Source organism: Arachis stenosperma, chromosome 5 (genome assembly GCF_014773155.1).
Source record: "Arachis stenosperma cultivar V10309 chromosome 5, arast.V10309.gnm1.PFL2, whole genome shotgun sequence".
Taxonomy (NCBI): Eukaryota; Viridiplantae; Streptophyta; class Magnoliopsida; order Fabales; family Fabaceae; genus Arachis; species Arachis stenosperma.
In genome coordinates, this window is record NC_080381.1 from 43,883,225 (window position 1) to 43,909,342 (window position 26,118).

The 26,118-nt window shown below is 39.4% G+C and overlaps 1 protein-coding gene and 1 non-coding gene across 2 annotated transcripts; one reads left to right on the forward strand and one right to left on the reverse strand.

Moving 5' to 3' along the window:
• Window positions 1-17,964: 17,964 nt before the first annotated feature.
• LOC130984640 (small nucleolar RNA R71) lies at window positions 17,965-18,070 on the reverse strand. The gene has a single exon (XR_009088558.1). It is a non-coding gene; the product is annotated as a small nucleolar RNA R71 (small nucleolar RNA).
• Window positions 18,071-19,351: 1,281 nt separating this feature from the next.
• Window positions 19,352-20,185, forward strand: LOC130980747 (uncharacterized). The gene has a single exon (XM_057904397.1). The coding sequence runs from the start codon at window positions 19,352-19,354 to the stop codon at window positions 20,183-20,185; it is 834 nt and encodes a 277-aa protein (XP_057760380.1).
• The last annotated feature ends 5,933 nt before the right edge of the window (window positions 20,186-26,118 follow it).

Below are 26,118 nucleotides of genomic sequence, written 5' to 3' on the forward strand. Positions count from 1 at the left end.
CAGGAATCCAAATAAACGGAGTGTCTTTGCGGGTTAACTTTGTCATTGGCAAAGCTATCTGTGAAAAGCCCTTGATAAACCTTCGGTAATAGCCAGCTAAGCCCAGAAAACTCCTTATCTCCGTTACGGTGGTTGGTTGTTTCCAATCCATCACAGCCACCACCTTAGTTGGATCTACGGCTATTCCCTTCTTACTCACCACGTGACCCAAAAACTTCACCTCACTCTTCCAAAACTCACACTTAGACAGTTTTGCATAGAGTTTATTTTCCTTTAGAATCTGCAACACGGTCCTCAAGTGTTCCGCATGCTCTTCTTCAGTCTTGGAATAAATTAGTATGTCATCAATGAAGACAACAACAAATTTATCCAGAAACGGACAGAAAACTCTGTTCATGTAATCCATGAATACCGCAGGAGCGTTCGTCAACCCAAAGGACATTACAGTGTACTCGTAATGACCATATCGAGTCCTGAAAGCGGTCTTAGGGATATCCTCACCCCTCACCCTTATCTGGTGATAACCGGATCGCAAATTGATCTTGGAGAAAACTCCAACTCCTTGCAACTGATCCATGAGATCATCAATTCTCGGCAGTGGGTACTTATTCTTTATTGTAACCTTGTTCAACTGCCTGTAATCCACACAGAGCCGCATACTCCCATCTTTCTTCTTTACTAGTAGCACTGGAGCACCCCATGGAGAGACACTTGGTCGGATAAAATTTTTACCCAACAAATCCTCTAACTGAGACTTTAGCTCGTTCATCTCTAACGGTGACATCCTATAAGGGGCGCTTGAGATTGGTCCCGCCCCGGGCACCAACTCAATAGCAAACTCAACCTCTCGGTTAGGTGGAAACTCATCAATATCATCGGGAAACACTTCCGGAAACTCACACACAACCGGAATCTACTCCAACCTTTGATCATCACCTAAAACACCCGCGGTTAACAACAGGATACCCTGACATTCGATTCCAGAACAGTTCACCATCATCGAATTCAAATAATAATTATTTACCATGACCGTCTCTTCTGTATCTTCCGGCATAAAGTACACCGACTTTGTAGAACAATCAAGCAGGACATGGTTCTTAGATAACCAGTCCAGTCCTAAGATAAGATCAAGACCGATCATCGGCAAGCAGACTAAATTATGAATAAAATCACGCTGCTTGAACCTAAAGGATACTTCCGGGCATCCTAGCCTAGTTACCATAGCCTCATGGGTAGCATTATACACTTTTAGATCATAATCTAAGGTTACAATCTTCAAGCCTAACTCATGGGCTTTCTCAAATGCAATAAATGAATGCGATGCTCCCGAATCAAATAAAGCATTTAAAGTTTGACCAGCTATTTCACAGTTACCTCGAATGAGTGTCTCAGATCCCTCAGCACCTATAGCTGAAGTGGTGAACACCCGACCAGTCTGTTGTGCTTTCCCAGCACCTTGTTTTTGCCTCTCCGGACAACTTGCAGTTTTATGCCCCGCCTTTCCACAATTGTAGCACAAACCCCATCCGGCCTTGCATGGTGCTCCCGGATGGTGACTTCCACACCTAGTACAAGCTTGATCATTCTGAGGCTGCTTCCCAAACTTCTTCCCTTGGGAGTTGTTGTTGTTGGGCCTCCTGAAAGAGCTTCCCCTCTTGAAAGACGGACCTCTAGGTGCAAAGCTCTTCCCTCGGTTCTGTGGGAATGATCCTTTGTGAATCCCTTTCTCAGCGGTTGCCCTTTTCACACACTCTTCAGCAACCCTACACTTGTTCACTAATTCGGAGAAAGTCCTAATCTCCATTGGTCCCACTGAATTAAAAATATCGCTCCGGAGTCCTCCTTCATACTTAACACACTTCCATTCCTCATATTCCACCGGAGTCCCTTGGCACATACGAGAGAACCTGAACAGCTCCTCAAACTTGTCAGTATACGCTGATATGGACATAGTACCCTGCTTCAGCTGTAACAATTCAAGTTCCTTAGCCGTCCTAGCAGAAGTCGGAAAGTACTTCTTATAGAACTCCTCTTGGAAGACATTCCAAGTGATATAGTCATCACCCTGCTGCAGAAGACGTCGGATACCTTGCCACCAATGCGACGCTTCACCTGTGAGCATATAGGTAGCAAACTCGACACGCTGCCCTTCAGGTACCACTTGTGCTTGCAGTGCTCGCTCCATAGCCTGAAACCATGTATCAGCCTCAGTCGGGCTAGTAGTTCCCTTGAACTTAGGCGGATTAACCTTCAAAAAGTTTGCTAGTGTCATCGGGCCCTGAACTCCACCTCCATCATTACCATGGTTGTTCATCTGTTGACCAAGAGCCTCAGCAGTGGCTTGCATAGCAGCAGCCATGTTCTCCAACGCAGCCATAAAGTTCACCGGGTCATTAGGGTTATTCTCTGACGCACGAGCATTCGTACGACCTCTCACACTACCTCTACCGCGTCCACGAGGCGCCATCTGGTTCCTATACACACCAAACAATCGATATTAAGTTGATCAGTCTCAATATCGGAAGTCTAGTGCTTCTAAGTCCCAAATGCATGCTCATGAACGTTTATGCAAATTATATCAAGCAGATATACTAATAGCACATAACACACATACAGAGAATGCACAGAAGCATAGTCAGTCCATCCCTCAGGCTCTACAGGAATGAACTGCTCTGATACCATAATGTAACACCCTACCATACAGAGTCTTATGCTTAAGTCATAATTCAGAGATGGCAAGGTATTACGACCTCTAAAATAAAAATTTAGTACGTATAGTAGTATGAATGATTGATTATAACTAGGAGCCTTTGTAGAAAAAGGGGTAAACAAAAATCGCAACTCAAAAGCGCAACACTCCGATCGATAACGTAACGAACAAGAATAAACCAACGCGAGATTATATATATACAAAGGAGTGTCAAAAAACCAGGAATATCAAGACTCAAGATCCGGCTGCGAAGATAACCGGTCTGAGCATAGCAATATATACATATGATAAAAATAAGGAAAACCCCAAAGGAAACCCAAAGGGACACAATACAGAAACCTATTCTCCAAAATCTCCCATAAGAGGAGTCATCACAGTTTGTATTATTTAATGGAGATAAAAGTATCTAAGCAAAACCTATAAACCAAAACATAGTCCCGAGAACAAAGGATCTTCGCAAATCTAGAAGTCTCCAGCATGCCTCAACGGGAAACCTCACGTCCTGCATCTGAAAACCACAAAATCCGCATGGGTGAGAACCAGAGGTCCCCAGCATGGTAACAGCTTCCACATATATAATACATAATAATAGAGGAAAGCCAAAGGCAATCCTAGTACTTCCTTCAGATAATATCAAAGCTTATAAACAAGCTAAACCATATAAGGGCATCTGACTAAAGATTCTTCAGTCTAACTAATACTTCCCTTTCCAATTCCTTCAAACCTCCCAACCACCAGCAGGATGTAATGTAGCAAACACAGTTATATCAAACAAGAAATATACAAATAGGAACAATTAAGGCATTTAGAAAATTAGCAAATAATATGCAGTCAAATAGGCAATCTCAAACAATTCATACAGTATGCATATGATGAATGCCTGTCCCTAGTGGCCGATGATATCATCTGTCGGTTATAGAGCCAACCCGACAAGTCCTGGCAGTTAACCATTGGACTGTCCCTCTGTCACGCATCCCCAACTCGAGTTATACTCATCATAAACTTGATCATAATCATGATCTATATCCATCACCTCTACTGGTGAATATTCACGGGGGCGAGCTCATCCGAGTCTTTCACAGTGCCTGGCCACACTTATGACATAGGGTCAAAAGAGCTTCGAGTCTCAACCTGGAGCACGTGGTGGCTAGCCACTGCTTCCTCCCAGGGAAACACTCATCTCCAACAGTGGAAGTGCAACATTCACAATTCATTCAACAGCATATATGCATTTATACAGTCATAATCATGGCTCCGCCTTAACACGGCAATATTCCAGCCATCCGGCTCACGGTTAAATCCATAACCAGCCGTTTCATTAACAATTACAGCCTTTTGGCCCATGGCATAACAAGCACTTCCACCACCATCCTCTGCATCTCACATAATCATCTTTGATCCTCATTGATCATTCATTTCTCACTTGCTTCACTTGCAAGTTACCACATTTACTAGCTCCTTTTCTAATAGCTAGGCATATCATAATGATTTAAGACATAAATGGTGAGATTGGAGGCTTAGAAGTATGAGATTTGGCTTTGAAAACTCAAAAATCAACTTTGGGATGAAAATAGGGCCACGCGTACGCGCACTCCACGCGCACGCGTGGATGGCCTCAAAAACTCATCGACGCGCAAGCGTCATGCACGCTAACGCGTGGATTAAAAATTTGCCAATCGACGCGCATGCATCAACCACGCGTACGCGTGGGTGCTCTCGTGCCCCAGGCACAAAGCTGGCACGGTTCTGGCACAACTCTCTGGAAAATGGCTGGGCATTGGGTGCAGCACAATCGGCGCGCCCGCGCACATCACGCGCACGCGTGGGTGGCATTTTCTGGAAGATCGGCGCATACGCGCCAAGTGCGCCTACGCGCAAGGGGTTATTCTGCTAAAAATTTTCTAAGTTAAAAGCTGCAGAATTCACAGATTTAAACCCCAATCTTCCAACGGACATAACTTCCTCATTTTAAATCGTTTTTCACCTGTTCTTTGAACGGCATGGACATCCCGAATCCAATTTCACTTCTAAACAGATTTGGCACAAAATGGAGAACCGTAGTCCAAGTTATGTCCCACCAAAGTATGCCCAAAAACCATATTTTCATACAAAACCACAATATGCCATTTTCAAAACAAGCCATTCTCAACTCTTTTCAAAATCAATCAAAACATGCCAATTTCATCCCTTTTTTTTGAAATCAATCAAAATATATCAAAGTCAACATCAAGCCTCCTCAACTCACACATTGACACATTACCACAATTTACAAAATCACTATCTCATCATTTTAACCCACTTCACCCAAGTGGCTCAAACTCAAACATATTGACATATCATATACTATTCCTCATGCCAATTCTCAACAACACCAATTCCAATAAATCATCATTGTACACAATCAATATCATACTCACCATCAACATGGTTCAACCCACAATTCAACCATAACCAATCATCAAGCATATATCACAACATGCATATTTCTCATACATCATATCACCATGGCATCAATAATCATGATCACATATATGACCACATCATATATCTCAATCATTCAACAACATCAACCATTCAATGCCTATCTTAGGGCCTCTAGCCTAAGTATTTCCTACCACATTACATATTAGATATGGGAAACCAAAACCATACCTTAGCCGATTTCCCAAGCTCAACCGGAGCACTTCCAAATCACTTATCCACAAGCTCTCAAGGCCTCAAAACCTCCAAGAACAGATTTTTCACCACCAAATCTCTTCTTAAGCTTTCCAAAATCACCAATCAAGCTCCAATATTCACACATACACAACCTAAGCCACAATCATCATACCCATACACAACATCTCAAAACCCAAACATCATAGAACAACAAAATTACACTAGGATTGAGAATCTTACCACACCCAAGGTCCAAAGAGACAAGATTAACCTTCTCCTTCAAGAGAGTTGAGTCCTATAACATCAAAGAGCCCAAAATCTCAACATTTTTGCTTATAAAACTCGAAAACAAGGTTGGAATTTCGAAGAGCAAAACGTGGCTTACCTCAAGATTGATTGTAGGGTTTTGGTTTAGTTATATTGGGCCAAGGACCCACTTTGGGTCTGGTTGGCCCAGTTTGGCCCGTTCGGTCCAATCTTGGTCCGAATTCTATAAAATTGGTACCAAAATTCTCGTCTCAGTCTCCTCTATCACATTTAGCCATAAAAATCATATTTTAGGCTTTCTAGAATAAATTCTCATTTATGGGTTAATTAGTCGTCAATTAACCGGGTTTTACACCTTCATTTTCACACAACCTACACACTACTTCTCTGCCTTGGCCGAAAATAAAAGCCCCCTCCATCTCCTCTATTTCTTCTTCTTCTACTCTCTTCTTCCTTCTTTTGCTCGAGGACGAGCAAACCTTCTAAGTTTGGTGTGGTAAAAGCATTGCTTTTTGTTTTTCCATAACCATTTATGGCATCTAAGGCCGGAGAAACCTCTAGAAAGAGGAAAAGGAAGGCAAAAGCTTCCACCTCCGAGTCATGGGAAATGGAGAGATTCATCTCAAGGGTGCATCAAGACCACTTCTATGAAGTTGTGGCCATGAAGAAGGTGATCCCCGAGGTCCCTTTCAAACTCAAAAAGAGTGAATATCCGGAGATCCGACATGAGATCCGAAGAAGAGGTTGGGAAGTTCTTACCAACCCCATTCAACAAGTCGGAATCTTAATGGTTCAAGAGTTCTATGCCAATGCATGGATCACCAAGAACCATGATCAAAGTGTGAACCCGAACCCAAAGAATTGGCTTACAATGATTCGGGAGAAATGCTTAGATTTTAGTCTGGAAAATGTAAGGTTAGCATTCAACTTGCCCATGATGCAAGGAGATAAACACCCTTACACTAGAAGGGTCAACTTTGATCAAAGGTTGGACCAAGTCCTCATAGACTTTTGTGAAGAGGGCGCTCAATGGAAGAGAGATTCAAGAGGGAAGCCGGTTCAACTGAGAAGGCATGACCTCAAGCCCGTTGCTAGGGGATGGTTGGAGTTTATCCAACGCTCAATCATTCCCACTAGCAACCGGTCTGAAGTTACTATAGACCGGGCCATCATGATTCATAGCATCGTGATTGGAGAGGAAGTAGAAGTTCATGAGGTTATATCCCAAGAACTTTATAAGGTGGCGGACAAGTCCTCTACCTTGGCAAGGTTAGCCTTTCCTCATCTTATTTGTCACCTCTGTTATTCAGTTGGAATTGACATAGAGGGAGACATCCTCATTGATGAGGACAAGCCCATCACTAAGAAAAGGATGGAGCAAACAAGAGATCCCACTCATCATGAAATCCCTGAGATGCCTCAAGGGATGCACTTTCCTCCACAAAACTACTGGGATCAAATCAACACCTCCCTAGGAGAATTGAGTTCCAACATGGGACAACTAAGGGTGGAGTACCAAGAACATTCCATCCTCCTCCATGAAATTAGAGAAGACCAAAGAATCATGAGAGAGGAGCAACAAAGGCAAGGAAGAGACATTGAGGAGCTCAAGCACTCCATAAGATCTTCAAGAGGAAGAACAAGCCGCCATCACTAAGGTGGACTCGTTCTTTAATTTCCTTGTTCTTTATTTTTCTGTTTTTTTTTTCGAAAAATCATCCTTATGTTTATCCATGTTTGTGTCTTATTACATGATCATCAGTGTCTTAGTGTCTATGCCTTAAAGTTATGAATGTCCTATGAATCCATCACTTTTCTTAAATGAAAAATGTTCTTAATTGAAAAAGAGAAGAATTACATGAATTTTGAATTTTATAACAGATTAATTATTTTGATGTGGTGGCAATACTTTTGACTTCTGAGGATCTGAAAGAATGATGAAAAAGGAGACATGTTACTGAGGATCTGAAAAATCATAAAAATGATTCTTGAAGCAAGAAAAAGCAGTGAATACAAAAAAAAAACGAAAAAAAGAGAAAAAGAAAAAGAAAAAAATAATAAAGTCGTGATCCAAGGCAAAAAAAAGAGTGTGCTTAAGAACCCTGGACACCTCTAATTGGGGACTCTAGCAAAGCTGAGTCACAATCTGAAAAGATTCACCCAGTTACGTGTCTGGAAAGTAGACATCCTGGGCTTTCCAGCAATGTATAATAGTCCATACTTTGCCCGAGATTTGATGGCCCAAACTAGCGTTGCAAATCAGCTTCAGAATTCCCGGCGTTTAATGCCGGAACTGGCACAAAAGTTGGAGTTAAACGCCCAAACTGGCACAAAAGCTGGCGTTTAACTCCAGGAAAAGTCTCTACACATGAAAGCTTCAATGCTCAGTCCAAGCACACACCAAGTGGACCCCGGAAGTAGATTTTTACGTCATTTACTCATTTCTGTATATCCTAGGTTATTAGTTCACTATAAATAGGATCTTTTGACATCGTATCTTTACCTCATGATACTTTACACGTTTCATATTGTACCTTCTACGGCATGAGTCTTTAAACCCCATGGTTGGGGGTGAGGAGCTCTGCTGTGTCTTGATGGATTAATGCAATTACTATTGTTTTTCATTCAAACACGCTTGCTTCCATTCTAAGATATCACTTGCTCCTCAACTTGATAAATGTGATGATCCGTGACACTCATCATCATTCTCACCTATGAACGTGTGCCTGACAACCACCTCCGTTCTACTTTAGATTGAGTGGATATCTCTTGGATTCTTTAGCCAGAATCTTCGTGGTATAAGCTAGAATATATTGGCGGCCATTCTTGAGAATCCAGAATGTCTAAACCTTGTCTGTGGTATTCTGAGTAGGATTCAGGGATTGAATGACTGTGACGAGCTTCAAACTCGCGATTGTGGGGCGTTAGTGACAGATGCAAAAGAATCACTGGATTCTATTCCGACATGATCGAGAACCGACAGATGAATAGCCGTGCTATGACAGAGCGCGTTGAACATTTTCACTGAGAGGATGGGAGGTAGCCATTGACAACGGTGAAACCCTACATACAGCTTGCCATGAAAGGAGCCTTGCGTGCATGAAGAAGAAGACAGTAGGAAAGTAGGGATTCAGAAGATAGAGCATCTCCAAAACCTCAACCTGTTCTCCATTACTGCAAAACAAGTATTTATTTCATGTTCTTTTACTTTTTACAATTAAATCTGAGAATTATTGATATCCTGACTAAGAGTTACAAGATAACCATAGCTTGCTTCAAGCCGACAATCTCCGTGGGATCGACCCTTACTCACGTAAGGTATTACTTGGACGACCCAGTGCACTTGTTGGTTAGTTGTGTGGAATTACAAAAGTGTGATTGTGATTTCGTGCACCAGTTACCAAGCCATTCACATTCCCGATCAGTATATCTGACAATAACACGAGATGATTCCTAGAACATGTAAATGAGCCCAATAATAAATATATGTTTAACTTTGAAATAATAAGCTGTACAGCAGAAAGAAAAAGTTCAAGTCCATCATAGGTAATGTTGTTCTTACCCCAGGAAATGTATACTTATTGTTTAAAGCCTTAATGGCTCTCTCAGCTTCATCTAATGTTGCATATTTCACAAAACAACTTCCTACAAAGTTGATCAAAATTTGAACTAGTGTGATTTCTTTCAGATATGGTATGTGATTATTGGCAATGTCAAATGAAAGTCATTAATCCTTGCAACCATTGGAAAACCAAATTACACAAACTGATGATGAAAAATATCTTATACCTTGTCGTCCACCAGTTCTCTTATCTTTCAAAAGAATAACCTCAACAATAGTCCCATGCCCTTCAAACACCAGGCGGATCTGATTAAAAATTAAAAGTAGAAAATGAAAAGAGATGGAAGGGTAAAAAACGGTTACAAGTTGATAAGCCAGTGTGCCAGCAGGCAAAAGACAACAAATCTTATCCTTCTAATTAGAAATGCATCAAATTAACCATAATTTTAGTTGAAACATTTCATCGAGCACGTTGTGTGCAAATAAAATCGAAATAAATTTTAAAGCAGACACAATTTAAAACTTCCAAAAAATAATCCACTACATAATAAGATATAAAGCATGAGCTCTCAGATGAAAAATCAATGAAAAATTGAATATCACAAGCATGAGCTCTCAGATATACAAAATACATGAGCCATAGCACCACGTAATGAACAAAGCTTTATCCATGGGATTGGATTTGAATGCCTTAATTAAATATGCAGTAAAGATAATGTCCATCAAAACTCCTAATTAAATAATAACAATTAATTAGGTATACTAGAACTAAACATTAACCAAATTAAATAGTTTCAACTTATAGGCATACTAGAACTAGACATTGACCAAATTATACTAATTAACCAATGCAGAACCACTTGAACTAAGTTAGCATTAGTTTAAAAATAGCTCATTCAAGTTTTTCATAGCCAACCTGTTTGTTAATTTAATGATTGATATTGTCAAGTTGTTTTATATTTAGTTGAAGCATTTCATTGAGCAGATTGTGTGCTAGGAAAATAAAAATGAATTCTAAAGCAAACAAAATTTAAAGCTTTTAACAAAACAATCCACCACATAACAAGATATAAAGCATGAGCTCTCATATTAAGAATCAATGAAAAATTGAAAATCACAAGCAACATTAAAAGTACCAAATTTTATATCAAACCAAAATCAAAATATAAAAATGGAATCCTTTTCTGGAAATGATTTTCACTCACATGAATATTTATTCATTGAGTAGAACAATACCATTTGGATTTTTTGTTCTTTTTCTTTTTTTTTTAATTTCTTGTTGGATAATCACTTGATATCACTTTCCATAATTATAAAGCTATAGATATAGGACAATCGTAACAGTTTTCAAATCATACCTCGTGATTAACCACCAGTGAACAATAAGTTCAGCAAATTAGCTTTTCCATCTCTATTGTGGTAGTAGTGGCACTGGTGGCTCTGGACGCAAGGATGCGACACCGGTTCACATCCAGCAACGGCGAGCTCGACCGACGGCAACTGGGTGCGGTGGTGGTGACAGAATCGGCTTTCCTTGTCTCACGCGCTTCACTGGCTTTTGTCAATCTCTCTGTCAGCGTCGCTCTCCCTTTCTCCTTTGAGCTCAACGATAGCGAAACTAGCGGCGGCGGCGGGAACGCATGGCAGCGACGAAGATGAACAACGTAAACGTCTCCGTTGATCTCTCTCTTCGCGGTTCTGCTTCTCTCTCCTTCTCCCCCATGGTGATTCGACAGCGGCTCTGGTGGCAGTGACGCCCACCGCGCCGTCTCCCTCTTCCCCCTCCTTCTTCCCTCGTGGCTCCCCTCATTTTCTGATTCGATTCCCCCCTTCTTTCTTTTCTGATATGCCTTTATGGTTTATAAAATTAGGTTAGAATTTAGGTTTTAATTTAGGAATTTTAAATTTAGGATAGAATATATCTGAGTAATATAATAATTTTTATAAAATATTTAAAATAAAATAATAATTTAAAATTTTAATTTAATACTATAAAGATTATTTTTAAAATACATAAAATTTTATTCATCAATATATTAATGAGTTTAAATAATTATTTTAAATTTAAGTTATAAAATAAATGTATCAATCACATTTTATAAAATATAATTTTAAATCCAAAAATATCAATTATTCAGATTATTGATATAATTTTTATTATTTTTTATTATTAAAATTTTAATTTCAATTTATATAAAACAACTAATTATAATAAAAATTATACATAAACATGAATTAACTTAAAATTAAAGAATTTATAAAAATCAATTTAATCATTCCAAATAAATTAATCTCTTAGAGCTCAATTTAATAAAATAAACTATAATTTATTCATAATAAAAATTATTTAGATTAAATTATATAATGTTTCCATTACTAAATTTTAATTTCAAATCATATGAAATAACCAATTATAAAAAATTACACAAGAATCTTAATTACTTAAATTACATTTGTGTATCTTAGTTTTTTTTCTTTTATATTTAATTATGGATTTTATATTTATAGTTTAATTAAATTGTTTAAAATTTCACAAATTAATTTTTAGTCAACATTAAAAATTTTATTATTAATAAAAATTATATATTAATTTTTTAAAAGAATATAAAGTTAATATTCACAGTTTTTAAAAATTAATAAATATAAACAATATGTAAAATATTTTAATTTTTGAAACAAAATAAAATTATTCTAAAAAGAATTATATAAACAATTCTTTTTACTCTCAAAGTGTTTAACATTTTGAAATAATTTTTTTATTATAAAATATGCTTACATTTTTGTGACAAACTAAGTAACTTATTACAAACAATGTTGAATTTTGTGACAAATTAATTTTTTGTTACAAAACAATCGAAGGTTTTGAAACAAAATATTTTAAATTTTTGCAACGACATTTTTTTTGTTACAAAATATTACAATATTTTGTAACAAAACACCATCTCGTTACAAAAACTAACATAATTTATAACAAAATAAAATAGGTTGTTACAAAATATTATCATGTATTGTATCAACTTGTAATGTTGTTACAAAACATTATTCTTTTGTAACAATCACAAATTATTATTACAAAATACTTTTTTTTGTAATAATTTTAAATTTGATACAAATTTTTTGTTACAAATATTCCATTTTCTTGTAGTGTCTTTTGAGAAGAGGTCGGATAGTCCTAACCTGAAGAGGTCGGTCGACTTGTCGTCAATCAACCCGGGTCAGACAGCTCGACCTAAGGTATGAACAGGTCCCCCAGGGTGATCTTCTACAACGAAGAGGTCAACTCCCAACTTCAAAAGGAAGAGCTCGACCTACTTCCAGAAATCCGAGAAAGAGCTCGGATTAGGGAGGAAGCGTTAAAACGACGAATGGCCTCAAGATACAATCGAAAAGTACTTCAGCGAAGTTTCACCAACAACGATCTCCACCTAATCCAAAATGACATCGGCACAGGTCAACCAGGAGAAGGAAGGCTAGCAGCTAACTGGAAATGACGCTACCAAGTTATAGAGGTATTGGGAAAATGTTACTACAAGGTGTCTGACCTTAAGGGGCGAGAGCTACCAAGGTCATGGTACGCCTGCAACCTAAGAAGGTATTATAGTTAGGAGGTAATAAAAGATCTTAGGTCAAGGTGCACTCTTTTTTATGAAAAGGTTTTTTAACGAGGCACCAAGCCAAGATTTGTAAAATTTCCCGACTTAGAAGGGTAAGCACCCAGATGTATATATTTTCTTTTCTATATTCCTATTTTCTATTTGAATAAAATCTTCAGATCCTCTACAAAGTCTCTCTACGCAAATACTCATCGCGCGGTCACAAAGTTACAGCTCGGCAAGATGAGAACCAAACGCATCGCCCGATCACGACAAGGTCGGCAAAGATGAAAACCAAATTCATCGCCCGATCAACGACAAAAGTTATAAAAAATAATCCATAGAAAGAGGCCTAACGAGGTCTGAGTAAAAATAGAATACTAAAAATAACTTCGGAAGGACCGACAAGAAGAAGTCGGCCCAGATCAAAACGACAAAAGTTATAAAAATAATCCATAGAAAGAGGCCTGACGAGGTCTGAATAAAAATGGAATACAAAAAATAACTTCAGAAGGACCGACAAGAAGAAGTTGGCCCAGACCAAAGCGACAAAAGTTATAAAAAGTAATCCATAGAAAGAGGCCTGACGAGGTCTGATTAAAAATGGATTACTAAGAATAACTTAAGAAGAAACGACGAGAGAAGTCAGACCAACGAAAGCTATAGATTGGACCGACAAGAGAAGTCAGACCAATGAAAGCTACAAATTAGACCGACAAGAGAAGTCGGACCGACAAAAGCTACAGATTGGACAAACAAGAGAAGTCGGACCAACGAAAGCTACAACTCAAAATCGACAAAAAGCGTGCGCTAGAAAGGGACATGGTTTAGCCCGAAATAGCCACGGCCCCCACAACAAGGCTATCAAAGTTGTTTAGACTAACTAAAACACGTTCTATCAAAACACCAAAAGGTTGTCAGACGAAGTTAGCCTCAAAAACCATCTCGCACAGCACAAGAGGCAAATTAAATAAGGATCTTATCAAAAAGAGGATGGGCACCAGAGTACCAACACTCTATAAAGATCTACAAAGTTGCAAAAAGACACAAACAGTATAGAAATATACACATCACAATAAGAACATTTAAAAGACTCAAAAGGCCACCTAAAGGGCAAGCCTCAAGAGTTTTAAAGTGTTTTTGTTTAGTTGCATAAAAGCAACTAAAAAATTCAAGAAAAGTTATACCATCACAAAAAAACAAAAGTCTAAGCCCATAAATCAGGCTATACAGATAAAACCAAATAAAATCATAAAGGATCCAAAGTTTTCCTAGTAACAGCATCTGTAGCTGAAGGCGGAGGAATGATTGTCATAGGGGTGGCATCCACGGTCCCATCCTCCTGATTTAGAATGCGACAATCAGGATCAGAAATGGGATGGTCGACCTCGGTTGGAGAAGCTAAAGAAGCGGTAACTGCAGAAGCTTTGGCTGACGGTGCAGAGGGAGGAGGCTCGTCATCCTCGTCATCCGAAGCAGGAACTATTTTACAATCTTCTACCATATTATCCAGGCTAAAGAGAGTCAGGTCGAGTTCAGGTGCTAGAACTTGGACCTGTACCTTTAAATTCTTATAAGCAGCCATCGCAGAATCTACTAGATGACCCTGAAGATCGGCATAATTCCCAAGAGCAGATTCAAGCCTCTCTCTCAGCTCCAACACCTTGGCGTAGGTGCGGGTTTTACTTTCCTTGTGCTTCTTCGCCATCCCTTCAGCCAAGTTTGCAGCCGCCTCAGTATTGGTAGCTCGAAACTTCTCCTTCTCTAGGTCCAGTTCTAGCTTGATCACCCTAGCATCAAGCTCATCCTTCACGCCCTTAACCCTCTTAAAATCCGACTTGGCATCCTCAAGAAAAGCTTTCGTAGCATAGACTGGGGAACCCTAAACGGTATGGAATAAAGCTGCTCCCATATAGGCCATCCGAATGCTGTTATTAGTGATAAAATTCAAGTGATGAAGGATAGATACATCGTCTATTGAAAGTCGACCGTAAGGAGCAATTTGATTATCCACAAACCCTACTGCATTAAAGTCAGGAGCATCCAAGTCTTAAGGCTCCACAATTTTCTATTTTTTGGGAGGAGGACTAACAATAAGGGAGAAAGCAGCACCAGCGGTTGAATGAGGAGGATCAGAAGGAACCACTTAAACTTGGGGAGTCGGCATAACTTTCCTCACCCTAGTAGTATCAAAAATTGGCTTCTTTAGAGAAGCTTGAGAAGATCCTTCCCCAGCAGCCTTAGCCGAGATATTTTGAGCGGCAGTTGCTTTTTTTGCCTTACGAAAATGTTTCATTGAATCCGAAGACTTCACCATCTCTGAAACAAAGAAAACAGTAGAACCAAGTTAGTAGAAAGAAAGATATAGATCGGCAAAACAAACAAATAAACAAAGAGCAACTAAAAAGAAGCCAACAGCTCCCCAATTCAGCTCGAAGAAGGGAAGGATCACCCAAGAACTTCTTCATGTCAAGATGGGGAGGGTTCCCCCAATTTTCCTCTAGTATATGCACAAAGGCCTGCTCGACCTCATCCAGACTTTCCCAGGAATACCTGGTCACCACCACATCTTTTTGCCAGCATAGAGGGAAGGTAGGTTCATCGTTTTCATCCAAAAAGAAGGGCTGAGCTCCCTCAATAGCTCGGACCTTAAAGTAGTAATTCTTAAAATCCCTAAACGATTCATCATACATAGAGAACACTTTCTTTCCTTGGAAAGCTCGGAAAGAAATCCAGGAAGCTTTCTTCTTAGCCACACTAAGTTTGGTCAGAACAAAAAGATAAAGGAAGAGGACTTGAGAAGGTCGGATATCTAGTTCCTGACATAACAATTGGAATATCTTTATGAAACCCCATGAGTTTGGATGGAGTTGAGAAGGAGCTACATTGCAAGCCCACAACAAACCGGTCTCAAAGGGGGTAAAGGGGATAGTAATATTCAGTTGGCTAAAGAAATAGTCATAAGCATAGAAGAAGGGTCATTCTCCCTTTGTCAAAGGAGGAAAACTAACCCTCTCCTCGGGGTCAGGAAACACCAGCTCGTAATTTTTCTCTTGATCCCTATCACTACAAATCCTATTATGCCTCCTAAGTCACACACAATATTCAGATTCAACTACAGAGACACACATCAAAACAATAGAATCCAGCCAATCAGACATGCCCTCTGGAACTTTAATAGACATTGCAATAACGTTTTGGCGAGAAGACATAAGTCAACTATTCCTACAAAAACAAAAAGAGGAAAAAGTGGGTTACCACCACACAGCTCGGGAAAACGTGAAAACAACTTGGACAACAAACATGTAACGTCAACAGCCAGATACGGCAATAAAAGGAAACCCCAGAATTCACACTAAAATCCAGGGCACCCTTTTGGAGGCAGCAACAAGGCAGGAGCAAAAAAAAGAAGGAAAACAACGATCTATGCCCTAAACATCTCTCAATAAACACAATCCTTCCCTAGTAGCACCACGACACGTAAAACAACAAGAAAGTTATCATCGTCACCAACGAAAATCAGCGAAAGTTACAACCTTTCTTTAACAAGATAATCAAACTCAAGTAAGTGAACCCAGAGACAAGGACATGCAAGGGCAAAAGAAATAGAAACAGTGATAACAAAACACCAAGGAAGCAATGCGCAATTGCAAGGATCACCACAAAGGACGCAAGCTTTTTCAGAAAGTCGTGACAATAAAAATAAACTCATAGGAAATATACAATCTTTTTACTAAAAAAGGGTCAGGATCCTCAAACAGCAAAATCAGTAAAAGCCATGTACAAGAAAGCGACTAACAAAAAGTTGGGAGAGAAAGGAAATACCAACCTGCAAAAGGAGGAAGAAGCGGGCGCGAAGGAAGAAAAGGTAAAAGAGTAAGCGACCGGATACGTCCTCGAGCAAGGGGGATGGAAAAACCAGAACAAACGAAATGCCTTGCACACAAGGGGCAAAGAAGACAAAGAGCCGTTAGAGAAAGAAGCTGTAAAATGACACTTTGAAAAAATTTCAAAAAAGAAGCAACAAAGAGGGAAAAAGGAAACGGCGAAGGGTCATTTATGAGCTTTAAAAACCCTCGCACGTTCCCAAGGAAAAGGAAAAATGCACGGAATATAAAGGAAATGCTTCGCTTTTTAAAATAGGCTAACCTAACAAAGTTCTACGTAGAGATCAACAAAATGCTCGAGCTCAGCTTCCTCAAAAGGGGTCGAAGTCTAAAAAGACACGACCTCAGAGGAAAGAACGAGCTCAAGCAGGGGCACTGTTCATACCATGGGTCGAGCTACGCAACCCGGGTTGACCAAAGACAAAAGCAACTGATCTCTTTAGGTTGGTCCCCACCGACCTCTTCATAGAGTGATCGGCCAAATCGCCAAAAGAGCCCAAAACAAGCCCAAACGAAAGAACACAGCCCAATCTAAAGGCAGCCAAAAGCCCAGAAAGATAAGGCAGTTCCCCTAAAAGGATAAGATGACTTCATTCAAAGATAAGATCAGATAACTATCTTATCTCTAAAAAGGTCACTCCACACTATTATAAATACACTGAAGCACCCAGGTATAATTCATACTATGATTCTACTAAAAACCTGCCTAAAGCACGTGCTAATTTAAGCATCGGAGTCTCCTGTAGGTACCACCACCCTCCGGTGACGAAGGATTAGTAACATCAACAAGTTCAACAAGTCAGACGCGACAGCTCCAGTTACCACCACAGATCTCGTCCGAGATCGACCTACAGATTCAGGTAACTCTCGGAACAATAATCATGCTGGGGAAGGTGCTAGTAACCATGTTGGGCAAGAGAGAAGAGTTCTAGGCTCTTACATCAACCTAAACCTAGGAAATTATGGAAGCAGCATTCTAAAACCAACCATTCATGCTAACAATTTTGAGTTAAAACCTCAACTTATCACCCTTGTTCAAAACAATTGCTCATTTGGAGGAAGTGCACAGGAAGATCGCAACCAATATTTAACCACATTCTTGAGGATCTGTGATACAGTAAAGGCTAATGGTGTCTTTTCGGATACCTATAAGTGTTATTGTTTCCCTTTTCTCTCAGGGATAAGGCATCAAAGTTGCTGGAATCATTTCCTAAGGAGAGTTTGACAACTTAGGAAGAAGTAGTGAACAAGTTCTTGGGAAGATTCTACCCTTCCCAATGAGTTAATAGATTGAGAGCTGAGGTGCAAACTTTTAGACAACAAGATGGGGAGACTCTCTATGAAGCATGGGAGAGATACAAGGAGTTGACAAGAAAATGCCCTCTGGACATGTTCAATGAGTGGGTACAATTGCATATCTTCTATAAAGGATTGTCACAAGAATCAAAGAAGGCTTTAGATCACTCTTCAGGAGGCTCACTCAATAAGAAGAAGATAATTGAGGAGGCCATAGACATCATAGAAACTGTGGCCAACAATGAGTATTTCTATGCCTCTGATAGAAATCCAAGAAGGGGAGTGATGGAGTTCAATTCTATGGATGCTCTGCTGGCCCAAAACAAGGTGATCATAGCTCAACTTGCAGCTCTAACAAAGCAAATGGAGAAGAATTAAGTCTCAGCTATCCAAGCCGAAGCACCTATGCAAGAAGAAGACACCCCAGAAGTTGAATGTGAATGGGAGCAAGCCAACTATGTGAATAATTCTTTTAGACCACCATATGACCCTAATGCCAAAACACACAACCCAGGTTGGAAGAACCACCCAAATTTTAGGTGGGGAAACCAACAAAGCCACAACCAAGATCACAAACTATACCACAACAACCAATACAACAACCCCAACCATCAAACTAACAATCATAGACCCTACCATAACTCACAAAATGCACCCTACCACTCCACCCAACCACCATACAACAATCACTCTCAAAATATATCATCCTCAGCTCCATAACCATATGATAGCAGCAATAACTTTGCAAGATTGGAGGCTGCTATGTCACAATTGACAGAGAGTATTGGCACTGTTGCAGAGAGACAATTACAAGCTGACAAAAAGATAGACTCAATCCAAGAGGAAACCTGATCCAACATAAGGAACCAAGGGGCAGCAATCTCAAAGCTGGAAGCACAACTAGGGAGCTTGTCTAAACAGATACCAATGTCTACACATACATTTCCAAGTGACACCATGGCCAACCCAAGAGGAAAATGTAAGGTCATCACATTAAGAAGTGGAAAGGTAGTGGAGGAGGCAACCTCTAGCCACAAAGTACAAGGAGAAGAAGCTGCAAGTGAGTCAGAAACCAAGAAAGAAGAAAAGACACTTGAGCCAGTCTTACCAAAGTAAGTTCTGAAGCCATATGTACCAAAAGCACCCTATCCACAAAGGCTGAGGAAAGATGGGAAGGACAGCCAGTTTTTTAGATTCTTGGAGATTTTTAAAAAGTTTCAAATCAACATACCTTTTGCTGAAGCATTAGAGCAAATGCCACTCTATGCCAAGTTTCTAAAGGAGCTCATGACAAGGAAAAAAAAACTAGGGAAAAAAAGAAATTGTAGTGCTCACAGAGGAATGTAGTGCCATCATACAAAAGAAGCTCCCCCAAAAGATGAAAGATCCTGTGAGCTTCCAAATCCCCTGCATCATAGGGGATATCAACATTGAGAAGGCATTGCGCGATCTAGGAGCTAGCATCAACCTCATGTCCTTGGCCAGGATGAAAAGAATGAGAATTGAAGAGGCTAAACCAACAAGAATGGCACTTCAATTAGCTGATAGAACATTCAAATTTCCTCATGGGGTGGTGGAAGACTTGTTGGTGAAAGTGAGAGAATTCATATTCCCAGCAGACTTTGTTGTGCTTGATATAGAGGAAGAATCCAATGCATCAATCATATTGGGAAGACCATTCTTAGCTACAACTGGGGCCATAATTGATGTACAAAAGGGAGAGCTAGTCCTGAGATTACATGAAGAGAAGATGGTATTCAATGTGTTCAAAGTAATGAGTTACCCAAAGGAGTCCATTGGTGAATGCATGATGGTGGACACAATGGAGAAGCTAGTTCAAGGAGTCCTAGAAGAGGAACAATGTGAAGAATCAATGGAGCAAGATCAACAAGCATCATGTGGTGAACTACCACAAGAAAACATAGAAAGCCTAACCATGCTAGACAAGGCAAGCAAGAAGGAAGTAGAAGCACCAAAGTTAAAATTGAAGACCCTGCCCCCAAGCTTGAAGTATGCCTACTTGGGTGACGACAACACATATCCAGTTATCATCAACTCAAGCTTGAGTAAAGTGCAAGAAGAGGAGCTTATCAATGTGCTAAAACAACACAAGGATGCTATAGGATGGACACTTTCAAATCTGAAGGGGATTAGTCCTTCAATGTGCATGCATAAAATCCTTCTTGAGGAGGGTGCCAAGCCTTCAAGATAGCCACGAAAAAGGTTAAATCCAATAATGAATGAAGTGGTCCAAAAAGAAATGCTGAAGTTATGGCAAGTAGGGGTGATCTACCCAATCTCAGACACCCCTTGGGTGAGCCCAGTTCAAGTAGTTCCTAAGAAGGGAGGAGTCACTGTTGTGCCAAATGAAAGAAATAAATTAATACCAACAAAAATAGTGATTGGATGGTGCATGTGCATAGATTATAGGAAGCTCAATGAAGCCACAAGAAAGAACCATTTTCCTCTACCCTTCATGGATCAAATGTTGGAAAGGCTAGCTGGACATTAATACTACTATTTCTTAGATGGATACTCAGGCTACAATCAAATTGTAGTAGACCCCAAAGACCAAGAGAAGACTTCCTTTACTTGTCCTTATGGTGTCTTTGCATATAGAAGAATGCCCTTTGGATTGTGCAATGCACCTGCCACATTCCAAAGGTGCATGCTCTCTATATTCTCTGACATGATTGAAAGGTTTATTGAGGTTTTCATGGATGATTTCTCTGTATTTGGTGATTCATTTTCTAAGTGCTTACACCATCTTGCCTTGGTGCTAAGGAGATGCCAAGAAACCAACCTAGTTTTGAATTGGAAAAAGTGTTATTTTATGGTCACTGAAGGGATGGTTCTTGGCCACAAAATCTCTAAAAGAGGCATAGAGATAGACAAAGCTAAGGTGGAAGTAATTAAAAAAAGTACCCCCTCCTTGCAATGTCAAAGAAATTAGAAGTTTCTTTGCGCATGCTGGGTTTTATAGAAGGTTCATTAGAGACTTTTCTAAGATTGCCAAACCTTTAAGTAACTTGCTTGTCTCTAATGTACCTTTTATCTTTGATAGAGAATATGGTACACGAAATCGTGAGTTCACACTTTTCTCACAATTCTGCGCAGCTGACCAGCAAGCGCACTGGGTCGTCCAAGTAATACCTTACGTGAGTAAAGGTCGATCCCACGGAGAATGTCGGCTTGAAGCAAGCTATGGTCATCTTGTAAATCTCAGTCAGGCAGATTCAAATGGTTATGAGGTTTTGATGATAAAAAAAAGAAATAAAACGTAAAATAGGATAGAGATACTTATGCAATTCATTGGTGGGAATTTCAGATAAGCGTATGGAGATGCTTTGTTCCCTCTGAGCCTTTGCTTTCCTATTGTCCTCATCCAATCTTGCGTACTCCCTTCCATGGCAAGCTGTATGTTGGTGGATCACCGTTGTCAATGGCTACCATCCGTCCTCTCAGTGAAAACATATCTGCTACGGTTTCCCGTATGGCTAATCAGCTGTCGGTTCTCGATCGTGTCAGAATAAGAACCATTGATCCTTTTGCACACGGTCACTGCACCCAACAGTCATGAGTTTGAAGCTCATCACAGTCATCCCATCCCAGATCCTACTCGGAATACCACAGACAAGGTTTAAACTTTTCGGATCTCAAAAATGCTGCCAATTGATTCTAGCTTATACCACGAAGACTCTGATCTCACGGAATGGAAGGCTCTGTTGTCAGGAGAGGCAACCATGCATCGTGAACCAGGAGGCCAAAAGATACACACTCAAGCTCTTGCATATAGAACGGAGGTGGTTGTCAGGCACGCGTTCATAAAGGAGGATGATGATGAGTGTCACGGATCATCACATCCATCAGGTTGAAGTACGAGTGAATATCTTAGAATAAGAATAAGTGTGATTTGAATAGAAAAACAATAGTACTTTGCATTAATTCATGAGGAACAGTAGAGCTCCACACCTTAATCTATGAGGTGTAGAAACTCCACCGTTGAAAATACATAAGTGATGAAGGTCCAGGCATGGCCGAATGGCCAGACCCCAAAACGTGATCAAGAGATCAAAAGTGATCCAAAGATAGTCTCAAAAATGATCTAAAGATACGAATACAATAGTAAAAAGTGCTATTTGTACTAAACTAGAAAACTAGGTTTACAGAAAATGAGTAACTAAGTGTAGATAGTGCAGAAATCAACTTCCGGGGTACACTTGGTGTGTGTTTGGGCTGACCATTGGAGCTCTCATGTGCATAGGCTCTTCTTGGAGTTTAAACGCCAGTTTTGGTGCCAGTTTTGGGTGTTTTAACTCTAGCTTTGGTGCCAGTTCTGGCGTTTTACGCCAGAAAAAGGTCTCTGGTAGGAATTTGGACGCCAGTTTGGGCCATCAAATCTCAGGCAAAGTATAAATAATTATACATTGCTGGAAAGCCCAAGATGTCTACTTTCCAACGCAATTGAGAGCGTGCCAATTGGACTTTTGTAGCTCTAGAAAATTCACTTTGAGTACAGGGAGGTCAGAATCCAACAGCATGTTCAGTCCTTTCTCAGCATCTGAATCAGATTTTTGCTCAGGTCCCTCAATTTAAGCCAGAAAATACCTGAAATCTTAGAAAAACATACAAACTCATAGTAAAGTCCATAAATGTGATTTTTACATAAAAACTAATAAAAATATACTAAAAGGTAACTAAAACATATTAAAAACTATGTAAAAACAATGCCAAAAAGCGTATAAATTATCAGCTCATCACAACACCAAATTTAAATTGTTACTTGTCCCCAAGCAACTCAAAACAAAATAAGATAAAAAGAAGAGAATATGCAATAAATTTCAAAATATCAATGAAACTTAGTCCCAATTAGATGAGCGGGGCTAGTAGCTTTTTATCTCTGAACAATTTTGGCATCTCACTTTATCCTTTGAAGTTCAGAATGATTGGCATGCATGAGGAACTCAGAATTTAGATAGTGTTATTGATTCTCCTAGTTCAGTATGTTGATTCTTGAACACAGCTACTTTATGAGTCTTGGTCGTGACCCTAAGCATATTGTTTTTCAGCATTACCACCGGATACATAAATGCCACAGACACATAACTGGGTGAACCTTTTTAGATTGTAACTTAGCTTTGCTAGAGTCCCAGTTAGAGGTGTCCAGAGTTCTTAAGCACACTCTTTTGCTTTGGATCACAACTTTAACCACTCAGTCTCAAGCTTTTTACTTGGACCTTCATGACACAAGCACATGATTAGGGACAGCTTGATTTAGCTGCTTAGGCCATGATTTTATTCCTTTGGGCCCTCCTATCCACTGATGCTCAAAGCCTTGGATCCTCTTTACCCTTGCCTTTTGGTTTAAAGGGCTTTTGGCTTTTTCTGCTTGCTTTTTCTTTTTCTTTATTTTTTTCGCCTATTTTTGTTTTTTTTCGCAAGCTTGTGTTTTTCACTGCTTTTTCTTGCTTCAAGAATCAATTTTATTATTTTTTAGATTATCAATAACATTTCTCTTTGTTCATCATTCTTTCAAGAGCCAACAATTTTAACATTCATAAACTTCACTATCAAAAATATGCATTGTTCAAGCATTCATTCAGAAAACAAAAAGTATTGCCACCACATCAAAATAATTAGACTAATTTCAAGATAAAAGTTGAAATCCATGTACTTCTTATTCTTTTGTAATTAGGAACATTTTTCATTTAAGAAAGGTGAAAGATTTATGGGACATTCATAGCTTCAAGGTATAGACATTAGACACTAATGATCATGTAATAAAGACACAAACATAGACAAACATAAAGCATAAAAAATTGAAAAACAGAAAAATAAATAACAAGGAAATTAAAGAATGGGTCCACCTTAGTGATGGCGGCTAGTTATCCTTCTTGAAGTTCCTATGGAGTGGTTGAGCTCCTCAATGTCTCTTCCTTGCCTTTGTTGTTCTTCCCTTATGGCTCTTTGGTCTTCTCTAATTTCATAGAGGATGATGGAATGCTCTTGGTGCTCCATCCTTAGTTGCTCCATATTGGAACTCAAATCTCCTAGAGAAGTATTGAGTTGTTCCCAATAGTTGTGTGGAGCAAAATGCATCCCTTGAGGTATCTCAAGGATTTCTTGATGAGAGACTTCCTCATGCGTTTGTTGATGTCCATGAGTGGGCTCTCTTGTTTGCTCCATCCTCTTTTTATTGATGGGGTTGTCCTCTTCAATGAGGATGTCTTCCTCTATGACAATTCCAGCTAAACTGCATAGGTGACAAATGAGATGAGGAAAGGCTAACCTTGCCAAAATGGAGGGCTTGTCAGCCACTTTGTACAGTTCTAGAGGTATGATCTCATGAACTTCTACTTCTTCTCCAATCATGATGCTATGGATCATGATAGCCTGATCCACAGTTACTTTGGATCGGTTGCTAGTAGGAATGATAGAGCGTTGGATGAACTCCAACCATCCTCTAGCCACAGGCTTAAGGCCATGCCTTCTTAGTTGAATCGGCTTGCCTTTGGAGTCTCTCTTCCATTGGGCTCCTTCCATACAGATGTCCACAAGGACTTGGTCCAACCTTTGATCAAAGTTGACCCTTCTTGTGAAAGGATGAAGATCTCCTTACATCATTGGCAAGTTGAACGCTGACGTGAGCGGAAATTGGCAGATTAAAAGTTAATTAGAGAAATGGAGTTGTAAGTACAGTTCTTAACCGGCAAAAATCCACTCGTCAATTTAGAAAATGGTTGTCACAAATTTTAGAAATAAAATACTAGGAGTATGAGTCCCAGGTCGTCTCCCAACGAGTTGCAGGAAGATGTGCTATTTTATCAATCAGAGGTTTTTAAAAGGGGTTTTGAATTTGATGTTACAGAAAATTAAATTAGAGAATTTATATGATTTAAATAAAATCTTGACTGGGAGAAGATTAATTGGAAGTTCTATCCTTGTTAGAATTTTATCAAGAGAAATTAATAATTAGTCATTGTTTACATTTAGTTAACCCTCAACGAATGAAGGAAAGTCAAATTAAAAGTCAACTTCTATTCACAAGTCCTAATCCTCTCCCTTGGGAAGGATTAGAGTTAGTGACTAAAAAGCCAACCAACAATAAACCAATTACAATTGAACTCTTGAGTATTCTAACTCAAGGTTCTCCTTTTAATCATCTCCCAATCAAGTTGGAAAATTACTCCATCATCATAATTGTAGACTTCACAAAATCAATAGAAGAAATAGGAGAAGACATAATAAATAATAATAAAAAAGATTAATTAAAAGTAAAAATAGTCTTGTATTAATAAACTATGAAAAATAATCCAATGTCAACTCTGGATAAATTAGGAATATGGAAGAGTAAATGAAAAGTAAAATAACAAGCTATAATGACTAGTACCGGAGGTAGACTCTTCTCAAAAGCTAAAGTCAAAATTCTTCAAAATCCTAATTTATGAATGTTCAAGTGAGAAACCTAGGGGATGAGTAAATTCAAATCTAAAAACTTGAAATTATACGGAATGAATTGTTGTTTTTGTCTCTGCATGTTCCCTGGCTCTAATCTGTATTTCTGGGCCAAAAACTGGGTTGAAATGCGGCCCAGAATCTGTGCCAGCGACTTCTGTAATTCTGCAGATCACGCACATCACGCGGCTGCGTCATCCACGCGTTCGCGTCACTCAGAGTTTCTCGTACCACTCGTGTGCGTCGTCCACACATTCGCGTCGTTCGTGCAACTTCCAATTTGTACGGTCGCGTCAGGCACGCGAGCGCGTCACTCTGATTTCTTCCATTTTGCATAGTCGCGTGAGCCATGCGACCGGTGACTTCTTGCTGGTCATCTCTTCAATTCCTTGTGTTCCTTCCATTTTTGCACACTTCCTCTTCACTCCTTACGCCATCCTTGCCCTGTGAAGCCTGAAACACTTAACACACAGATCACAGCATCGAATGGTACGAAGGAAGATAAAAATATACAACTAAAAGGTCTTTAGGAAGCAAGTTAGCAATCATAGAATATTTTTAGGAAGGAATTGTAAATACATGCAAATCATATGAATAAGCTGGTGAAGACTTGATAAAACCACACAATTAAACACAATATGAATCATAAAATAGTAGTTTATCAAACGCCAACCTCACATTTTCCGGACT

Excerpts from the sequence above, each read along its gene's own strand:
- LOC130980747 (XM_057904397.1), top strand. The coding sequence starts at position 19,352 with ATGAAAGATCCTGTGAGCTTCCAAATCCCCTGCATCATAGGGGATATC.